Source organism: Meles meles, chromosome X, assembly GCF_922984935.1.
Source record: "Meles meles chromosome X, mMelMel3.1 paternal haplotype, whole genome shotgun sequence".
In the NCBI taxonomy this organism is placed as follows: Eukaryota; Metazoa; Chordata; class Mammalia; order Carnivora; family Mustelidae; genus Meles; species Meles meles.
In genome coordinates, this window is record NC_060087.1 from 1,957,700 (window position 1) to 1,975,320 (window position 17,621).

The 17,621-nt window shown below is 47.0% G+C and overlaps 1 protein-coding gene across 2 annotated transcripts in view; it reads right to left on the minus strand.

The window, feature by feature from the left end:
- PRKX (protein kinase X-linked) overlaps positions 1–17,621 on the minus strand; it is a 77,335-nt gene that overhangs the window by 24,634 nt on the left and 35,080 nt on the right. For both annotated transcript variants that reach the window (XM_045995293.1, XM_045995292.1), the window contains exon 3: positions 8,543–8,806. In XM_045995293.1, coding sequence (XP_045851249.1) covers positions 8,543–8,806 — 264 coding nt within the window. The remainder of the gene's footprint in view (positions 1–8,542; positions 8,807–17,621) is intronic.

Here is a 17,621-nt window from a genome sequence, read left to right on the forward strand (position 1 = left end):
AATAAATAAAATCCTTAATAAATAAATAAATATAAAAGGCATACAATGCTGTCTGCAGCAGCCAAACTATGTCAAGAGCCCAGATGTCCATCAACAGATGAACAAAGATGTAGTGTGTGTTGTGTGTGTATTTACATATATATGTGTATGTGTATAAATATATGTATATGTGAATATACAATAAATATATTATATAGATATATATTATATATATATAAATATAAATATAAATACATATATAAATATAAATAAATACATATACATATATAAATATAAACATATAAATATACATATATAAATAAAATATATAAATATGCATATATAAATAAAAAATACATATATAAATATACATATATAAATATACATATATAAACACCTACACACAATGGAATATTACTCAGCCATCAGAAAGAATGAATTCTCACCATTTGCACAACGTGGACGGAACTAGAGGGTATTATGCTGATCGAAAGAAGTCAATCAAAAAAGATGATTATCATATGGTTTCACTCATGGGTGGAATTTAAGAAACAAAACAGATGAACACAGAGGAAGGAAGGAAAAAGAAAATAAGGTGAAATCAGAGAGGGAGACAAACCATGAACAGACTCCTAACTCTAGGGCACAAAACCGAGAGGGTTGCTGGAGGGAAGGGGGTGGGGGGATGGGGTGTATCTGGGGGATGGGCATGAAGGAGGGAACGTGGTGTGATGAGCACCGGATGTTAGATGCGACCCATGAATCGCTAAACTCTACCTCTGAAACTAATAATACACTCTATGCTAACTAACTGAATTTAAATAAAATAATTTTTTTTTAAATGGCATGCTCTACCAAGTGACGCTGTCTTGTTGTATTTACTCCCAAGCCCCTTGTTTACTTTATAAATAAAGTGTTATTGGCACACAGCCACATTCATCTGTTCACATATTATCTCTGGCCATCTGGTCTCTGCCGGGCTCACAGAACCCTGCTCCTGCAGCATGAGGACTGCTGTAGACAAGACGTAAACACACTGTGTGAGTGTGTGCTAATAAAACTTTATTTACAAAACACAAGTGGTGGGCCAGATCCCACGGCCTGTGGTTTGCGGAGCCCTGGTGCAGAGGAAAGAATGAGAGAGAGAGAAAGGGATGGATTTCAAAGCCTGGCTCTCATCTACCACTCAATCTTTTATAGCTTTGGTTTTTGTTTTCATGAAACAAAGTCCCCCCCCCCCCCAGTTCCACGACTTAACTTGGGCTCGGTTCTCTGGCTGGTTTCCTAACGAAGGGATGAAAACATCAGAACCCACATCTCAGGTGGGAACATTTCAACTACAGGGTCGCATACCACGGTCAGCTGTGTGCCATACTGCAAGGACTTGCTTCTGTGGATAAATGGCAGTGGACAGGTGAGAGTTTCCGGGTAAGCAAAGAGGTACAAGAATAATTCATAAGGGGCTCCTGGGTGGTTCAGTGGATTAAGCCTCTGCCTTTGGCTCAGGTCATGATCTCAGGGTCCTGGGATTAAGCCCCGCATCCAGCTCTCTGCTCAGCAGGGAGCCTGCTTCCTCCCCTCTCTCCCTCTGCCTACTTGTGATCTGTCAAATAAACAAAATCTTAAAAAAAAAAAGAATAATTCATAAAAACTAAGTAAAAATCCATGACCTTAAATATAATACTGAAGTTTGGACTCATTGTTTGCTTTTCTCTTGAAAAAAAAAAGTGCAGTTTCTAATTCTGTCCCCCAGGAATTCTTAGAAGCAATGAAACCCCCACAGCAAAGGGCACCCCTCAAGGGGTCTTTAAATACTATTTCCCACCAACAGTGTCCAGAGTTCCTTAACGAAGTGGCTGACTCCAGGGTAGAGGAGAGACATGTACAGCGACCCGGGGCTTCCTCTAGTCAATGAAAACAGGGAAGTTCTCAAAGCCAATGGGATGCTGGCAAAAGGGTACAGGGGGTCCTACAAAGATGGGACTGTTGTTGCCTTTTTAATCAAGGCAAAATTCACAGAACATAAAATGTGCCATTTTATTATTTTTTTAAGTTTATTTTTTTTTAGTCATCTCTACATCCAATGTGGGCTCAGACTCACAATTCCTGGGATCAAAAGCTGTGACTGATTGCAAGACAACTCTTCTGAGTCAGCCAGGCACCCCAAAATTTGCCATTTTAAAGCAAGCCATTTGGGGGCATTTGGTGCATTCAGAATGTTGCACAACCACAACCTGTCTAGATCAAAAACCTTTTCATCGACCCAAAAGGAGAGTCTGAGCCATTATGTGGTCACTCCCTATTATGAGGAGGACAATTTAAACATTGGCGGGGGGGATTACTTTGAATTAAAAACACATGCGATTGTGTTTTCTGAGTGGTAACAGTATTTAAAAAAAAATTGCAATGGCCCCATTTGAGGTCACTAAGGGCCAAGGTCATTATTCTGGAAACCCTTAAATGAGCTGAATGAATGAAGGACAACCTTCCTGCTCTCATGAAGGGCGGTGTTTGAAGGTCACCCAATGGGTAATGAGGGGAAGGGGCTCTTTATAGACAATGTCCACCTGAGAAATGCAGAAGGACTAGCCGAGAGACAGCATCAGCATTTTGTCATTTCTTTCAGAATGGGGTCACAAGAAGTGCCCCTGGTGTGCCCTAAGCCCACAGGTCACACGGTGATGGTGAGAGTGGACAGTGGAAAGAGAGGGAAGGCAGGGAACAACACTTGGACCCACATACAGAAGGACAACACCTACTATATGCTATATGCAAAAGGAACAACAAAAACCCATCACTGTCTGTTTCTCAAAAGCCAAAAAGAAAGGAAGGAACGGAAGGGAGAATCCAATGAGCCTGAACTTAATCTAGTTCAAAGATCTAACCACTAGCTCACAAGAAACACCAGGGACAGAGGAACAAGGCAAAGGACACCATGAAGAAGCAACCCACCCAATCTAGATCATGAGGCTTCCTATGGGGCTCAACCCCAGTTAATTCACAAATAAATGGCATTGGTCCAGAGGAAAACCTGAAATGGGTAGTTTATGAGTTTAATGGAGCTTAGAGACAAACCAGCCAAATGCAATGCAGACACCTTGCTTAAATCTTTGTTTACGGGGAAGAAAAAGCTATTTTTGAGACCTGGGGAAATCTGAGTATTGACTGGGTGTTAGATGATGTTAAGGAATCTACATGATTGCAGTGCAATCATGGCACTGATGTTATTATTCTTTAAATCATTATCCATGAGAGCATGGTGGGCACTTGATTTAAAATAATACAAAGGATGGAAATTTCGGAGAGGGAAAAAGTCAGATAAGGTGCCAAAGCTTTGATGCCTACTGAATTTGGGTGATGAGCACACAGGATTTCAGGTAAACTATTCTCTGCTTTTGTGGATGTTTGAGAACATTAAGTAACAGTCATCAAAGATGGGGTACAATGTTGTTTATCCCTGGCAAGAGGCCAGGCATGAGAACCCAAAGGAGAGCATTCAATGTCTCACCTAAACTTTCAAAACTACAACAGGATAACTTCATTAAATGTATCGGTGGTTTTGTTTTAATCATTTTAGAAAATCAAAAATAACCCCAGTGTCCCTTATTCTGTTGTGCAGGCTCTGTGCATAATAGCAAGTGTGTGTGCCAAATACGTCTGTACAAGAAAAGGAGCTGTCACTGTAATTAAACAAGAATTCCATAAGATTATGTTGGAAGAGGAAAAATCCATCCGTGAACGAGAACCTAGGGCAAGCCTAAGACTTGGGAGTTACCATGAGCAAATGAGAGTTATGGTTGGTAAGGGAAGAATATAGAATTGTAATGCGTTTACCCACACTGTGTGCCCTGCTGTTTAAAGAAAGACAGAAAGAAAGAAAGAAAGAAAGAAAGAAAGAAAGAAAGAAAGAAAGAGAGATGCTTTTCTCAACTACATGTTCAAAAATATTACTGGAGATGAAGCTCTGTTAGATTCTATGTGTTTTGTCGTGATCCCTGGGGACGTTTTCTTTCCATGTTTACGGAAATGTCATGTCAGTTGTTGGAATCCCGAACCGGACGGGAGCGCCCACGAGCATCACATCACCCGTACTGGCCCTGAATGGACAGACTTCATCAAGCAAACCAAGAAAAATACACAAAAATTAAGAGGGAAATGTTTTTGCAACCGACAAAACGGTGAAAAAATGAAGTTCTTTGTAAAAGCAATATGTCAAAAAACAAAATGAAAAATTTTTAAAAATCAAGATATCAACATGCTAATGGGGCCTCTTTTCCAAAGTTTAACATTTTTTTTTTTTTAAGATTTTACGTATTTATTTGAGAGACAGAGAGAGAGTACAAGCAAGGGGAGAGGCAGAAGGAGAAGCAGACTCCTCACTGAACAGGGAGCCCAATTCAGAACTCGATTCCAGGACCCTGGGTTTATGCCTGCGCCAAAGGCAGATGCTTCACCGACTGAGCCACCCAGATGTCCCAAAGTTCAATGTCTTAACTTTATTAATTATTTGACCCTTTGTAGAAACCCACCATCATGCACTGAATCTTAAATCCACATATCAGATTCACTGCAGAGGAACACGGCTCCCCAAACTTATCCTCATGCGAATTTGTGAAATATTTTACATCTGGTGGGTTTGAATCAGACTTCCAAACTAGAAGGACTTAAAAAAAAAAAAAAAAGTACCATATACCATGTGCTGCCAATAGGGGGCAGCCTCGACATTATAAACCGATTATCCTGTGTTAATAAGGTCTTCCTTCATAATTCATAAGGTCATGGAAAACCACTTCATTTTTATGTGCTTTATTCTTAGAAAGGGTAATAGATGATATCCTACAGGGCAAAATCAGACTGAATTTAACTGCCTCACAAAGCATCCCCTAGGACGGCCGCTTTCTTAAAAACCATCAGAGACATGAGTCACTTTGTGTAAAACTGCTCGCCCACACAATCAAGTTTCTCATTAATGCAGATGTTTCCATAATACGCAAAATGCAATTATCACCTTGGCCAAACCGCATCATCAAAAAAAAAAAAAAAAAATGCTGTTAAGTTTTTATTTTTAAGTAATCTCCATACCCAGGGTGGGGCTAGAACTCATGACCCTAAGACCGAGCTGTAAGCTGAGATCAAGAATTGGATGCTTGGGGTGCCTGGGTGGCTCAGTGGGTTAAGCATCTGGCTTCAGCTCAGGTCATGATCTCAAGATCCTGGGATCGAGACCCCATTGGGCTCCTTGCTCAGCGGGAAGCCTGCTTCTACCTCTCCCTCTCCCTCTGCCCCTGCTTGTGTTCCCTCTCTCGCTGTGTCTCTCCATCAAATAAGTAAAATCTTAAAAAAAAAAAAAAAAAATGAGTTGGTTCCTTAAACCATGAGTCACCCAGGAATCCCGAAAACTTTTGTTTTTACTAAGTATCTCTACACCCAGTGTGGGGCTCGAACTCGCAACCCCAAGATGAAGAGTCGCAGAGTGCATGGACTGAGCCAGCCTGGTGCCCCAAACAGGTGTATTTTCTAGATCGTCCTGTCCAGCATGGGAGCCACCAGCCACGTGCACTTCCGGAGCACTTACGATGTACTAAGGAATTAAGATTTTAACCTGCTCTTAATTTAAAATTCAATTTAAAACCCAATACTCGATGCAGTTACGGAGAAAGTTTCCGGTATTTTCAGACAGCCAGGGCATGTGAGTCTTGTTTTTCCGGCTGTAAATGTTATGGACATTCAATAGAGATGAAGTATTTCTGATGAAATTATTGGACCCTAATAGGGATGCACCATACAGATAAAATGCACAAGGGATTTCAAGCACTTAGCAGCAGAAAATCATAAAAATCCTCTCAATTTTTGTACTGATTACATGCAGAAATATTTGTACTGGACATATGCTGAATGAGGTAGGCTACGTTGTTAAATGTCTCCTTTCTTTCCTCAAGATTTTATTTTGAGGTCAGCTGTATGCCCCACGTGGGACTTGAACTCACAACCCTGTGATGAAGACGTGCACATTCTGCCAAAGGAGCCCCCCATGCGCCCTGAAATATTTACTTTTTAAAAACACGGCTTCATGAAGAGTTTAAATCCTACATGAGGTGTGTGTTGTAATTGCACAGGATGTCACTGTTCTACAGGTGAATTTTAGGAGCATCAATTACTCACTGTGTCCAGGGGAACAGAACACGTGTCTTGAGCCTTTTCCGTGGAATATTTTAGGACGTGAAGGTGTAATGGTATCAGCAAAAGACAGCCCTGTCTCCCTCCGTCTCTGTCTGGGTGTGTGACTCTCTTCCCCGCCTAATTGTACCAAGCGACCAATGAGCCAACTGGGGAATATAGGAAAGAAGGCTCACGTTTTAGTGGAGGGGGGGAAAATAATAACAACAACACAGCAAAATAATCCAAAAAACGAAACAAACAAAAACCTAGAAAACTAATGTATGACGTGATGAGAGGTCTACATAGCATATAAGAGGGTTTCGACACCCATCTTTATACTCTTCTTCCTGTGACTCACGTCTTTGGCCTAAAAAATGAAGAATTCCATTCAAAAAGCTTTCGACCCAAGACAAGCCCCCAGGGCTTCATGGGAACTCCAGGCTTCAATGCATGGGATTAACAATCTTAAATTTTCCGTGTATTCTCTATGCAAAGGCATCACTGTTCCTAATGTAGGAAGACGTTCCCTATAGACCATGACACTGAAGACCCATGGACATCAACACTTAGTAGCTTTGCATCAGCCTCACTGAAGCTGAAGGTTGCGTATTTTTAAATCACACACATTCGCTGGAAACGTGCTCCCAGAGCCCGAGGGCAGTCTGGATTACTGGGCAAAGGACAGGAAGACGACGTTTTATGCCCCAACGCCGTTAAGATTTCATTTTCTAGGACTATTCGTGATGAGATCCACCAGGGCAAACGATGGTGAGAACATCTGTTCCCGTGAGCCCAGGGTTAGAAACTGACATTACAGAATCCAGCTGACATAGAAATCTGTGGGCACAGGGTATGGACCCTGCCTTCACTGATAGAGAAAAATGGATAATCTACTCGTTCGGCAAGAGGACATTTTCACTGTTTCGTTACTCTAAGAAATAAAAACCAAGATGGGACACTATATTAAAGTCACATATGCTGAATGAGGTAGGCTGTCTTATTAAATGTCTCCTTTCTTTCCTCAAGATTTTATTTTGAGGTCAGCTGTATGCCCCATGTGGGACTCGAACTCACAACCCCGGAATGAAGACTTGCACGCTCTACCAACTAAGCCCCCCAAGATGAGCCCGCCAAGATGACCTCGTGCGTAATTTCTTCTTGTCAAAGATGGTGAATGAATTATGTCTACCTCAGACCCCACCCAAAAGGCAATGAGGAATGACAGGAAGAAGTTTTTTGTTTGTTTGTTTTTTAAAATTTTATTTATTTGAGAGAGAGAGAGATCACAAGTAGGCAGAGAGGCAGGCAGAGAGAGAGGGGGAAGCAGGCTCCCTGCTGAGCAAAGAGCCCACCACGGGGCTCAATCCCAGGACCCTGAGATGATGACCTGAGCCGAAGGCAGAGGCTTCACCCACTGAGCTTCCCAGGCTCCCCAGGAAGAAGTTTTTAAAAAGCATAAAGCATGGGGCACCTGGATGGCTTAGTTGGTTAAGCACCTGCCTTTGGCTCAAGTCCTGATCCAGGGGTACTGGGATCAAGCCCCGATTTGGACTCCCTACTCAGCGATGCATCTGTTTCCCTCTCTCTCGACCCTTCCCTCCTTCTCCTGCTCTCTGTCTTGCTCTGTCTCTAATACATACATAAAATCTTTAAAAAAAAGAAAGAAAAATGAGACATGAGGATTCAAAAGGGCCAAGCAGACATCAGGACAAAATTTTGGAATTCCTGTCCCAGGAGCTGGACCCAAAAAATGGAACAAGCCAACCCAAGTGCTGGAAGGGGTCGTCTGCTGAGAGTGGAAATGGACTGGGCAGGGAGGGGAGAGAGCTCCTTGATGCACAGCGAAAGCAGGTATATAATTCTGATAAAAAGAGGAAGTCATGTGAGCGAGACCACCACGCACCTGCCAATGACGACCATCGAAAAGGCAAGACAAGACCGGCGACGGGGAGGACGTGGAGAAAAGGGGAATGCTCACCACTGTTGGCGGGACTGCAAACTGGTGCAGCCAAAAATGCAAACCACGGCTTGGAGGGTCCTTAAGACGCTAAAAAGGGAAGGACCCTATGACCAGCTACGGCACAGCTGGGCACTGACGTGAAGGAATGAAAACGGTACCGTAAAGACATCCTGGAACCACCATTCTCATTGCAGCGTTAATGACAGGAGCCAGGTCACGGCAGAAACCCACGTGTCCACCGACAGGTGAACGGAGAAAGGAAATGTGGTCTACACGGACCAAGGGCTATTATTCATCTTTGGAAAAGGACATCCCGCCATTTGCGACCACGTGGAAGGACCTCCAGGCCATTACTCCCAGGAAGGTCCGTCGGGTGCCCAACACGAGCGCATGTCCCCATGGAACCCCAACACAAGCAGGAACGGAGGGAGAACGGCGGCTTACTTGTCGACCAGCTTCTTGGCGAAGCCGAAGTCGGTGAGCTTGATGTGCCCCTCGCGGTCCAGCAGGATGTTCTCGGGCTTCAGGTCCCTGTAGACGATCTCCCGGGAGTGCAGGTACTCGATGGCACAGACGATCTCCGCGGAGTAGAAGAGCCCGGTGCTGCTGGAGAAGCGACCCCGGTTGCGCAGGTAGCTGAAGAGCTCACCGCCGGGCACGAACTCCATGAGCATGTAGAGGAAGCGGTCGTCGTGGCACGTCCAGAACCTGCGGGGAGACAGGAGCAGCGCGGGAGTGAGCCCCACGGGCGTTAGTGATGTCCTCCACGCGGACCGGGGCATCCACGCAGAGCTCCAGACGCTAAAATATGCAGGCGAGCGAACGTTAAAATCTGCTGGAGATCGAGGTTAACAGACGGCAGCAAAAAATCCAAGAGGGCTCCTGCAGGACTCGGTTGGTGAAGGGTCTGCCTTGGGCTCAGGTCATGATCTCAGGGTCCTGGGATGGAACCTGCTTCTCCCTCGGCCCCTCCCATGGGTTTGGGTTCGTGCTCTCTCTCAAATAAAGAAAGTCTTGAACAAAATCTCAGCCTACAGGCTGAATGGTTCACCCCAAGATGATGCGTGGAAGCCCTAATCTCCAGGACTTCAGAATGGGAACGTAGGAGGGGATAAGGTCTTTGAAGAGGGGAGAGAGGTAAAATGAGGTCAGCAGGGTGAGCTCTGATCCCACAGGACTGGGGTCCTCATAAGAAGAGGAGAAGAGAACAGACATGCCCAGACAAATGACCGTGTGAAGACACAAGGAGAACACAGGGTCTACATGCCAAGAAGGAAGGTCACAGGAGGAACCAGCCCTCAGCCCTGCGTGGATCCCAGACTCCCAGCCTCCAGGACTACAGGAGATAAATGTGTGTTGTTCAAGCCCCTCAGTCTATGGGATTTGTTCGGGCAGCCCAAGTAAATTCGTGCCCATCTTCGGGAATCGCCTCGGGTTCGGCAACCCAGCCCTGTAATCAAGACTGGGAATATCCAGTAAATGAACAGACCACGGCCCAAACACGGGCCTGGATAAGCTAGTGATCAGTAATGTCCCAGAGAGTCAGAAGGGGTGCTTCTTCCTTGCAACGGCACTCGGAGCTCTGTTACTGTCAGGAGAGGTGGTGGTGGGGAAAGGAGAGGGGCATGACTGAAGACGCCAGGTCCTGTCTACTTCGAGAAGTCTTGGCTAACCTAAGGAAACAGTAAAAAACACATTGTAGGGAGACCAGCGATGATGGGTGAAGACTATTTTCAGGTACAGGAGACCTGGGGAGAAGAGAAATGAGGTCTGCAACTACACTCTGGGTTGTGGAGAGGACGCAGGAAGTCCCCCAGTAAAAGCCACCCCATGGGATAGGGACTCACAGGACGCTAACCACGGCCACGCTAGCGTGTCTATGCTGTAAGGCTCCCCGCTGGCGTCGTCTGGGATCAGGACACTGGGGTGCTTCCCTGCAGAGCTGACTCCCCATAAGCTGTACCCATCTGGCCTTCTCCAAAAATACAACTACGCCCAGAGAACCAGCCATCCCTGCAGGAGGATGTCCATGGCACCTGCTCTACCAGAGGGACTCACCTGCTGGCATGGGCCATTCCAATAAAATAAAGTAGAATGGGGGAGACAGCTTGCCACGACAGGACGATTAACTCGAAGGGAAACCATAAAGGGGTAAGGCTATGCAGTGATCAGGACGCGTGTGAGTTAAGGCAAATGAATAAAAACATGATGAGCGAGAGGAAAAAAAGTCCCCATCACAGAAATAAAAACCTGTGCTCAGCTCAAGGAAAGCAGTTAAAAAAAGGATGTTTGGTTTGCGAATCGTGGTGTTTCCATGTATCAGCAAAACACAGGTCAGATGTACAAAGGGCTTTCACGAAATGCACGAGCAAACCACTCGGGGTCGCCGTTCGGGATGACACGTACCCACCAACGGGCTTTTTGCACAAAGGCCATCGTCTCTCCAAGCTACCAACTGGCCGGAGGTCCCCGTTTTCGGTTACCGAAGGCCGTGCACCTGTGTCCTGCTTCCCCTTCTTGCTTCTGGCAGCTCCCAACGCTCAAGATTTGAGGTCTGGAGGCACAATCGGATACAGGAAGCAGGAACCCTGCTTTTGGGGTTTTGGCGGCTACTGCCTCTTCCTGGAGAAATTGTTTACAGTTACACAGACTCTATGACCAGCCACAGGCTTCCTACCATTTCAAGTCTGGAGGGGTGTTTCCTTTCTGTCCCGTGCTCAGCTTCTTCATTAATACCGCCAAGACATTTCCTCCCCGTGAGGCTTCCATATACACGCCCAGTATTTCAAATGCATATGGCGGCCACTCTCTGCTCTCCAGGGGGAGCTTGGAATCCAACAGCGCCTTCATCACTCTGGTGGGGAATTACAGTCTAGGGTCCAAACACCACGGGAGCGGTGAACTTGCAGAATGAACCTTTCTGGAGGCTGGGGAACGTTCCAGGTTACTCCTGAACAGGAGGAGTGCCAAATTTAGCTACAACTGACCAGAAAAAGGCCTGGTGTTCCAGAATTTGGGGGCAGCACGGAGCCCTGGAAATGACCCCCAGTGGTCAAAACTAAGTCATAGCACTACCATCTTCCACAGTGTTGTCGAATTTCACCGGAAAGTTAGGAAAATAGGCAGAATCCTGCCTACCACTCAAATGTATTAGGTACATGCGTGCACGTGCTCACACACACATGCACACTCATCAACCAGGATGCACTCATTTTCTGGAAAATTGCTACAGCCACTCCTACTGATCCACAGCCCGAATAATCATCTACTCGGATCCTTTCTCAACGCTTGAGAACAATGCACCAGCCACGTTGGGATGCAACTTAATTTCACCCTTGGAAGGCATGGGAGATAATTCACCATGGGAGATAATTCACCATGGGGAAGAAGACAACGGGGCCAGGGGAGTGGGGGTTAATCAGCCAAGTGGAATGCGTCAACCCCCAAGACAGGATGGGTGGAGACCAGGAGATTCGGGCAGAAGGAGTGGGGCTGACCATCTCGGACTCCATCCACTGGGCTCCAGGGGAGTTGAATCTCATCCACCGGTAGGTTGATACATATAAAAATTGGGGCCTGGTGTCTCGTTCTGCTCCCGATTCCAAGATGCGTTGGTGTTCTTTGCCCCACACCACCGAACAATTCTGTGACACCAGCTGGGTGTCCTATAATTCAGCTCCATTCTGGCACTGTCTGCACCTGGGGACAGCAGGAGATCCCACAGGGGAGGGGTGCACCCTTCAACACTCCCCCAGCACATACAATTTCGATGTCAACAGTCCAGGTCCTGTGTGTCCGGTAAAGCTGCTATAGGTCAGAGGTTCCAAACTCTCTTCCTTGGGTCCCAATAATCTGGCAGGGGGCGTCCCAGAGCTCAGGGAAACATGTCACTGAGTCACGGGTTTACTATACAGAGATAAAACTCAGGAAAAGCCAGATGATGGAAACGCAGAGCACCAGGTGTGGGGAAAGTTGAGAATCAGCCATCTGTGTCTTCTCCAAGCGATCCACTCCCCCCAAATCTCCCCAAGCTCCCCATCCTGGAAGCTCCCAAAAACTGTTCTGTGGTTTCAGGGAAGCTTCAGGATGATTAAATGACCGCCCATTGGGGATTAACTCAGCCTCTAGCCTCCTCGGCCCCTGTGTAGAGGGACTGAGAATTCCAACCCTCCAATTATAGGATTGGTTCCCAGGCAACCAGCCCCTGCCCTAGGGTGTTTTCCAAAGTCACCTCTGTTCACATAACAAAAGCCACCTTTGTCACTCTTATCACTGAGGAAATTCCAAGGGTTTTAAGAGCTCAGCGCTGGGGACAAAGACCAAATGTCTATTAATCAGAATACCACAGTGACAAAAGTCACAGACAAATGACTGAGTGGGGAGAACTAGTCCTATAGACCTTTGTAGCCCATTTGTCGCACAAATCTCTCAATAAAATCCAACAAAGGGCCAACAACAATCCAAAGGAGGGCACTCCATCTTACGTGGACAGCCAATCCTACGTACACACATCACAGTCCAGGGCCATCCGTCACCAGAATCCTTGAGAAGTAACAGCTTTCAAATAAACGTACTCTGTGAAGACTCAAAAACTGAGACTATGAAAAAAAAAAAAATTCGAGAGGACCTAGGCTCCCCTCCCTGTCTTTCCTGAAGTCCAATAAATATCCTAATGGGGGGGAAAAATTCCACGGGCACATCTTTTCCTCAAATTTGCATGAATTAGACTTCTCTTCTATGGAGAGAATGGGTAACATTGGGCATTATGAGTAAGAACCAAAATATTTTAGGAGATGCTGACATTACTATTCCAAAAACATTTACAAGCATTAGGTCATCACTTGGGGCTTGTGGGAAGGGAGGAGGAGTCCGGGTGGCCCTACATGAATTCAAATCTGGGTTTAGAAACTGAGGAACAGGGGCGCCTGGGTGGTTCAATGGGTTAAGCCTCTGCCTTCGACTCAGCTCATGATCTCGGGGTCCTGGGATCGAGTCCCACATCGGGCTCTGCTCTGCTGAGAGCCTGCTTTCTCCTCTCTCTCTCTCTCTGCCTGCCTCTCTGAGTATTTGTGATCGCTCTGTCAAATAAATAAATAAAATCTTAAAAAATATATATATATTAAAAAAAAAAAAAGAAAGAAACTGAAGAACAGGACTAAGGGCATCAGCCAAAGCGTTGGTTAATTCATTCCCGTTCCTTGCAGGACTCGGCCCCTTATATGGCATCTATAAACAACAAAATTCAAGGGCAAAAAGACACAATGGTTTTTGTCACCAGTGGTATGAGAAAAAGAGGCATTTGTGGATGTAAAGTTCAGTATGTATTAGGAGTCTTGCTTGAGCACTGCGGATCAACGATTCCTGAAACACAACTCTATCCGCCTCCACATCCAACTTGCTCTTTGCTTCATTTACTGGGTAATAGGATTTTATTGATCCAAAAGAGAGAGAGAGATCACAAGAGGCAGGCAGCTGGTAGAGGGAGAAGCAGACACCCCACTGAGCAGGGAACCCAACATGGGACTCAAAACCACGACCATTGGGTTTGGGACCTAGACTAATGAATCCAGTTCCATTAGATCATGACCTAAGCCAAAGGCAGATGCTTCATGGACTGAGCCACCCAGGCGCCCTTACTGGGTAAATTCTGACCAAGGACCCACTATGCGCCAGGCAACAATCTGGATACAGAGCAATGGAAAGAGTAACTCTAGTGTTGACGGTCTTGAGCCTTGAGGCTAACTGGGGAGCTGAGCATAAACAGGAAACACAGGATGCCAGGAGGGAGTCCAGAAGGGGTGGAAAGGGTGACCCACAGGCAGGATGAACCTCTGGCAAACGAGGCTACCCAATGGACATCCAAAAAGGCTGGAAACTGAGGCACCAGGCTAACACTGGGACAACTCTGTGGCAAAGAGCTTGAATTCTAGCGTATGCACACAGGGAACCTCTCCCTCCCATGGGATTTGACTGCACAGAATTGCCCAGATCAGTGCACACGCCAAAAGGAAGCCCTAGCCTGGTATCTGGAGTGGACGCTCAGGAGAAAAGAGAGGGATGTGGGTGAGCTGCAGTAGTAGCTTCTACCAAGATGCCACTGAACTGGACAGATCTGGACGGATCTGGTGATGTGATTTACAACAGGCAAAGGGCAGGATCCCAGGCTGGAGTGTCCACAGAGGCAAAGAAAAGAGGATCCAAAATGGCGCCCAGGGGACTGGAAAGGCCATTTGGGGAAATCAAAAGGAAGTACTGATTGGGGATAGGAGGCCAGGAGCAAAGTCAGCAACTCATGTTTGGAGAGAAGGGCTCTCGATTGTCTGGGAGGCATCTGAGCAAGAAAGGCAGGAGTAAGGAGGCCTCAAACATCCAGCTCAGGGGGAAGCCGGGATGGAAGAAACAGCATGGCTTGGCTGGAATTTTTAAGTCCAAAGTTCGGAGCAAAGGGGTCATGTGGGGATTTCTGGAGCAGGTGCACACCCACATACACACATGCCCCGATGGAAACGTCCCAAATTTGTCCTCCCAAAGCCCTCCACGAGGGATCCCCACTAAGGTCGACAGAAATCGAGGGAAGGTTTGTATAATATACTGCAATAATGCCCAAATCTGGTGTGCATGTGTGTGTGTGTGTGTGTGTGTATGTGCATGCACTTAAAGGACACAAAGATCCATATAAGACTGCCCATGGGATGACCTGGTGATGAGGGAGGGTGGGAAGCAGATAGGAAAGCCCTGCATGAGGCAACCTGAAAAAAGAAAAACTGAAAAGAGAAAATCTTAAATCTCTCTACCAAGAGGAAGGAGATATAATTAGAAACTGAAAATGCATTCAAGCAGTTAAAGCAGGGACTGGCACAGACACTTGTCCACTACAGGGTCCTAGCAGCATCATTTATGAGCCAGAATATGGAAGCAATCCAAGTGTTCCTGGATGGATGGATGGGTGGGGTGGGTGGAAGGAAGGAAGGAAGGAAGGAAGGAAGGAAGGAAGGATGGATGGATGAATGGATGGGTGGGTGATGGGGAGATAGAGGAAGGGATGGATGGATGGTTGATGGGTGGATGGGCAGATGGAGGGATGGATGGATGATGGATGCATGGAGGGATGGATGGATATATGGATGGATGGATGGATATATGGATGGATGGATGGATACATGGATGGATGGATGGATGGATGGATAGATGGACGGATAGATGGAAGGATGGATGAATGGATACATGGATGGATGGATGTGTGGATGGATGGGTGGATGGATGGATGGACGGACGGATAGATGGAAGGATGGATGGATGGATACATGGATGGATGGATGTGTGGATGGATGGGTGGATGGATGGATGGACGGATGGATGGATGGATGGACAGACAGACAGACAGTCTCTCATGCTACACCTGGACAGACGGATGTGTGGATGGATGGATGGATGGGTGGATGTGTGGATGGATGGAAAAACAGCATGTGGTCCATGAATAGAATGGATTATGACTCGGCCTTGAAAAGGATGTTTTCTGCACCAGCTATGACATGGATGGACCTTGAGGACATGGTGCCAAGTAACATGAGCCAGACACAGAAAGACACATCCTGCCTGATTCCATGTATATGGCGTCCCTACTGGAGTCCCATCCATAGAGACAGAGAGATGATGGGACCAGGGGCTGGGAGACAGGGACAGGGAGTTACTGCTTCATGGGGACAGAGCTTCAGTTTGGAAAGATGGAAAGTTCTGGAGATGACGGTGGGGATGCAACAGCGTGAGTGTGCTCAATGCCACTGAGCTGTGCACTTAAAGATAGGTCAAATGGCCAACTGCGTGTTTAGGTGCATTTTACTGCAATGAGAAATTAAATTTTTTTTTTTTATGTAACTGTAGTGAATGCTGTAATTCATCACCTAGAATTCCTCAAACCTGAGGGATTTTTTTTTTTAATTTTATTTATTTATTTGATAGAGATTGCAACTAGTCAGAGAGGCAGGCAGGGAGAGAGAGGAGGAAGTAGGCTCCCTGCTGAGCAGAGAGCCCGATGCGGGGCTTGATCCCAGGACCCTGGGATCATGACCTGAGCTGAAGGCAGAGGCTTTAACCCACTGAGCCACCCAGGCGCCCCGAGAAATTAAAATTTTTAAGTGTATTCAAAAGTAGATGTGAACCTATAAAAAGCAGAAAAATGGGCTGTAGTTTACAGTGACAAGGAACACACAGGACGTTCTGACTCTGGGGCCCCCGCCTGTCCCTGACCTCAGCTCAGAGCAGCGCCTTCCGCTGTTAACACCGGTCACTGTGTTCTATGTGCAAAGTCTGTGGCAGGGCTCCTACTTGAAGGTGTTAACCGACCCCAAAGCCAAGCCTTGTTCATTTTAAGAGAGTATCATAATGGCTTGTGATGGTGCAGAGGACTTCTGCCCTTAAAGAAGAAAAGGAGACACCTCCCGTGGATGTCACCCTATCTGTTCTTGCTCACTCTTGGTGCAACCTGAGGCTCTGGAAAGTTTCTTCTACTTTCTGACCTGTCTCCATGGCAACCAGATCTGCACCAAGGTGCCCTTGGCTTGCTCCATCCCCTACTCCAGGGTGTCCTCTGGTTCCCAACCCCAAGGGTCTCCTGCCTACCACCCGTGGTTGTGATGGCCCCTCGCTGGTGGCTGCGTACCACTCTCTCTGGGGACAGCTACCTCTTGCCGCTCTGTAAACAGGCTCCACTTCACGTCCCACCTGTCCTGCCGGGAATACGCCATCCCTAGTATATTACTGGACCAGCTGGGGACAGCGTGTCCTCCTCCTCATGCTTCTGGGAACTCCTGCCCCCGGCGAGCGCACAGGAGCCCAGCAAACGCACCGGGGCTCCCACGTTCCCACCTGCACCCCCACGGCGCACAGGCTGCCCTGTTTCCCACCCACTTCTCCCCACTGCTCACTGGCAGATGCTGCCATTCCAGCTCCCCCAGCACCTCCAAAACTCAAAGACACATGGTCAGCATTTTTAAGCTTCAAATGGACAGAAGTGCACAGAGAGTCAGAACATGGTCTTCTTTCCCCTGTGACTACAAGGGCAACGGGGGAACAGCTTTGCCAACTACTGGACTGCAGACTAAGGGACACGGAGAGCAGACCCAAGCTGGTGGACACGGAGAGATCCTTGCTTTAGGCAGCATCAGCCCTAGCCTGGCTCTGCTCACATGCAATGAGGCGCACTAGGTTAGGAGCTGTGATGGGGTCCACCGGCTAGTCACCGCGGACGCAGTGATGGAACTCTTGGCTCAGCGGCTGGGTCCAGAAAGGGAGAGTGGGACCCCATGCACGCCCACTTACTGGGTGCATCTCTGTCTTCATCATTGGCTTTTTCAGCTGGCACAGCTCTGTCCCCCCAAGGGATCGCTGGAAGTGTTCAGAGCTATGTGGATGGTCAAAAATGGGAAAGGACAGAAGTCCTGGCACCTAAGGGTGGAGACCAGGGATGCTACTGAGTGTCCTACAATGCCTGGGATGCCCCACGTCACAGAGACATCCACCCCCA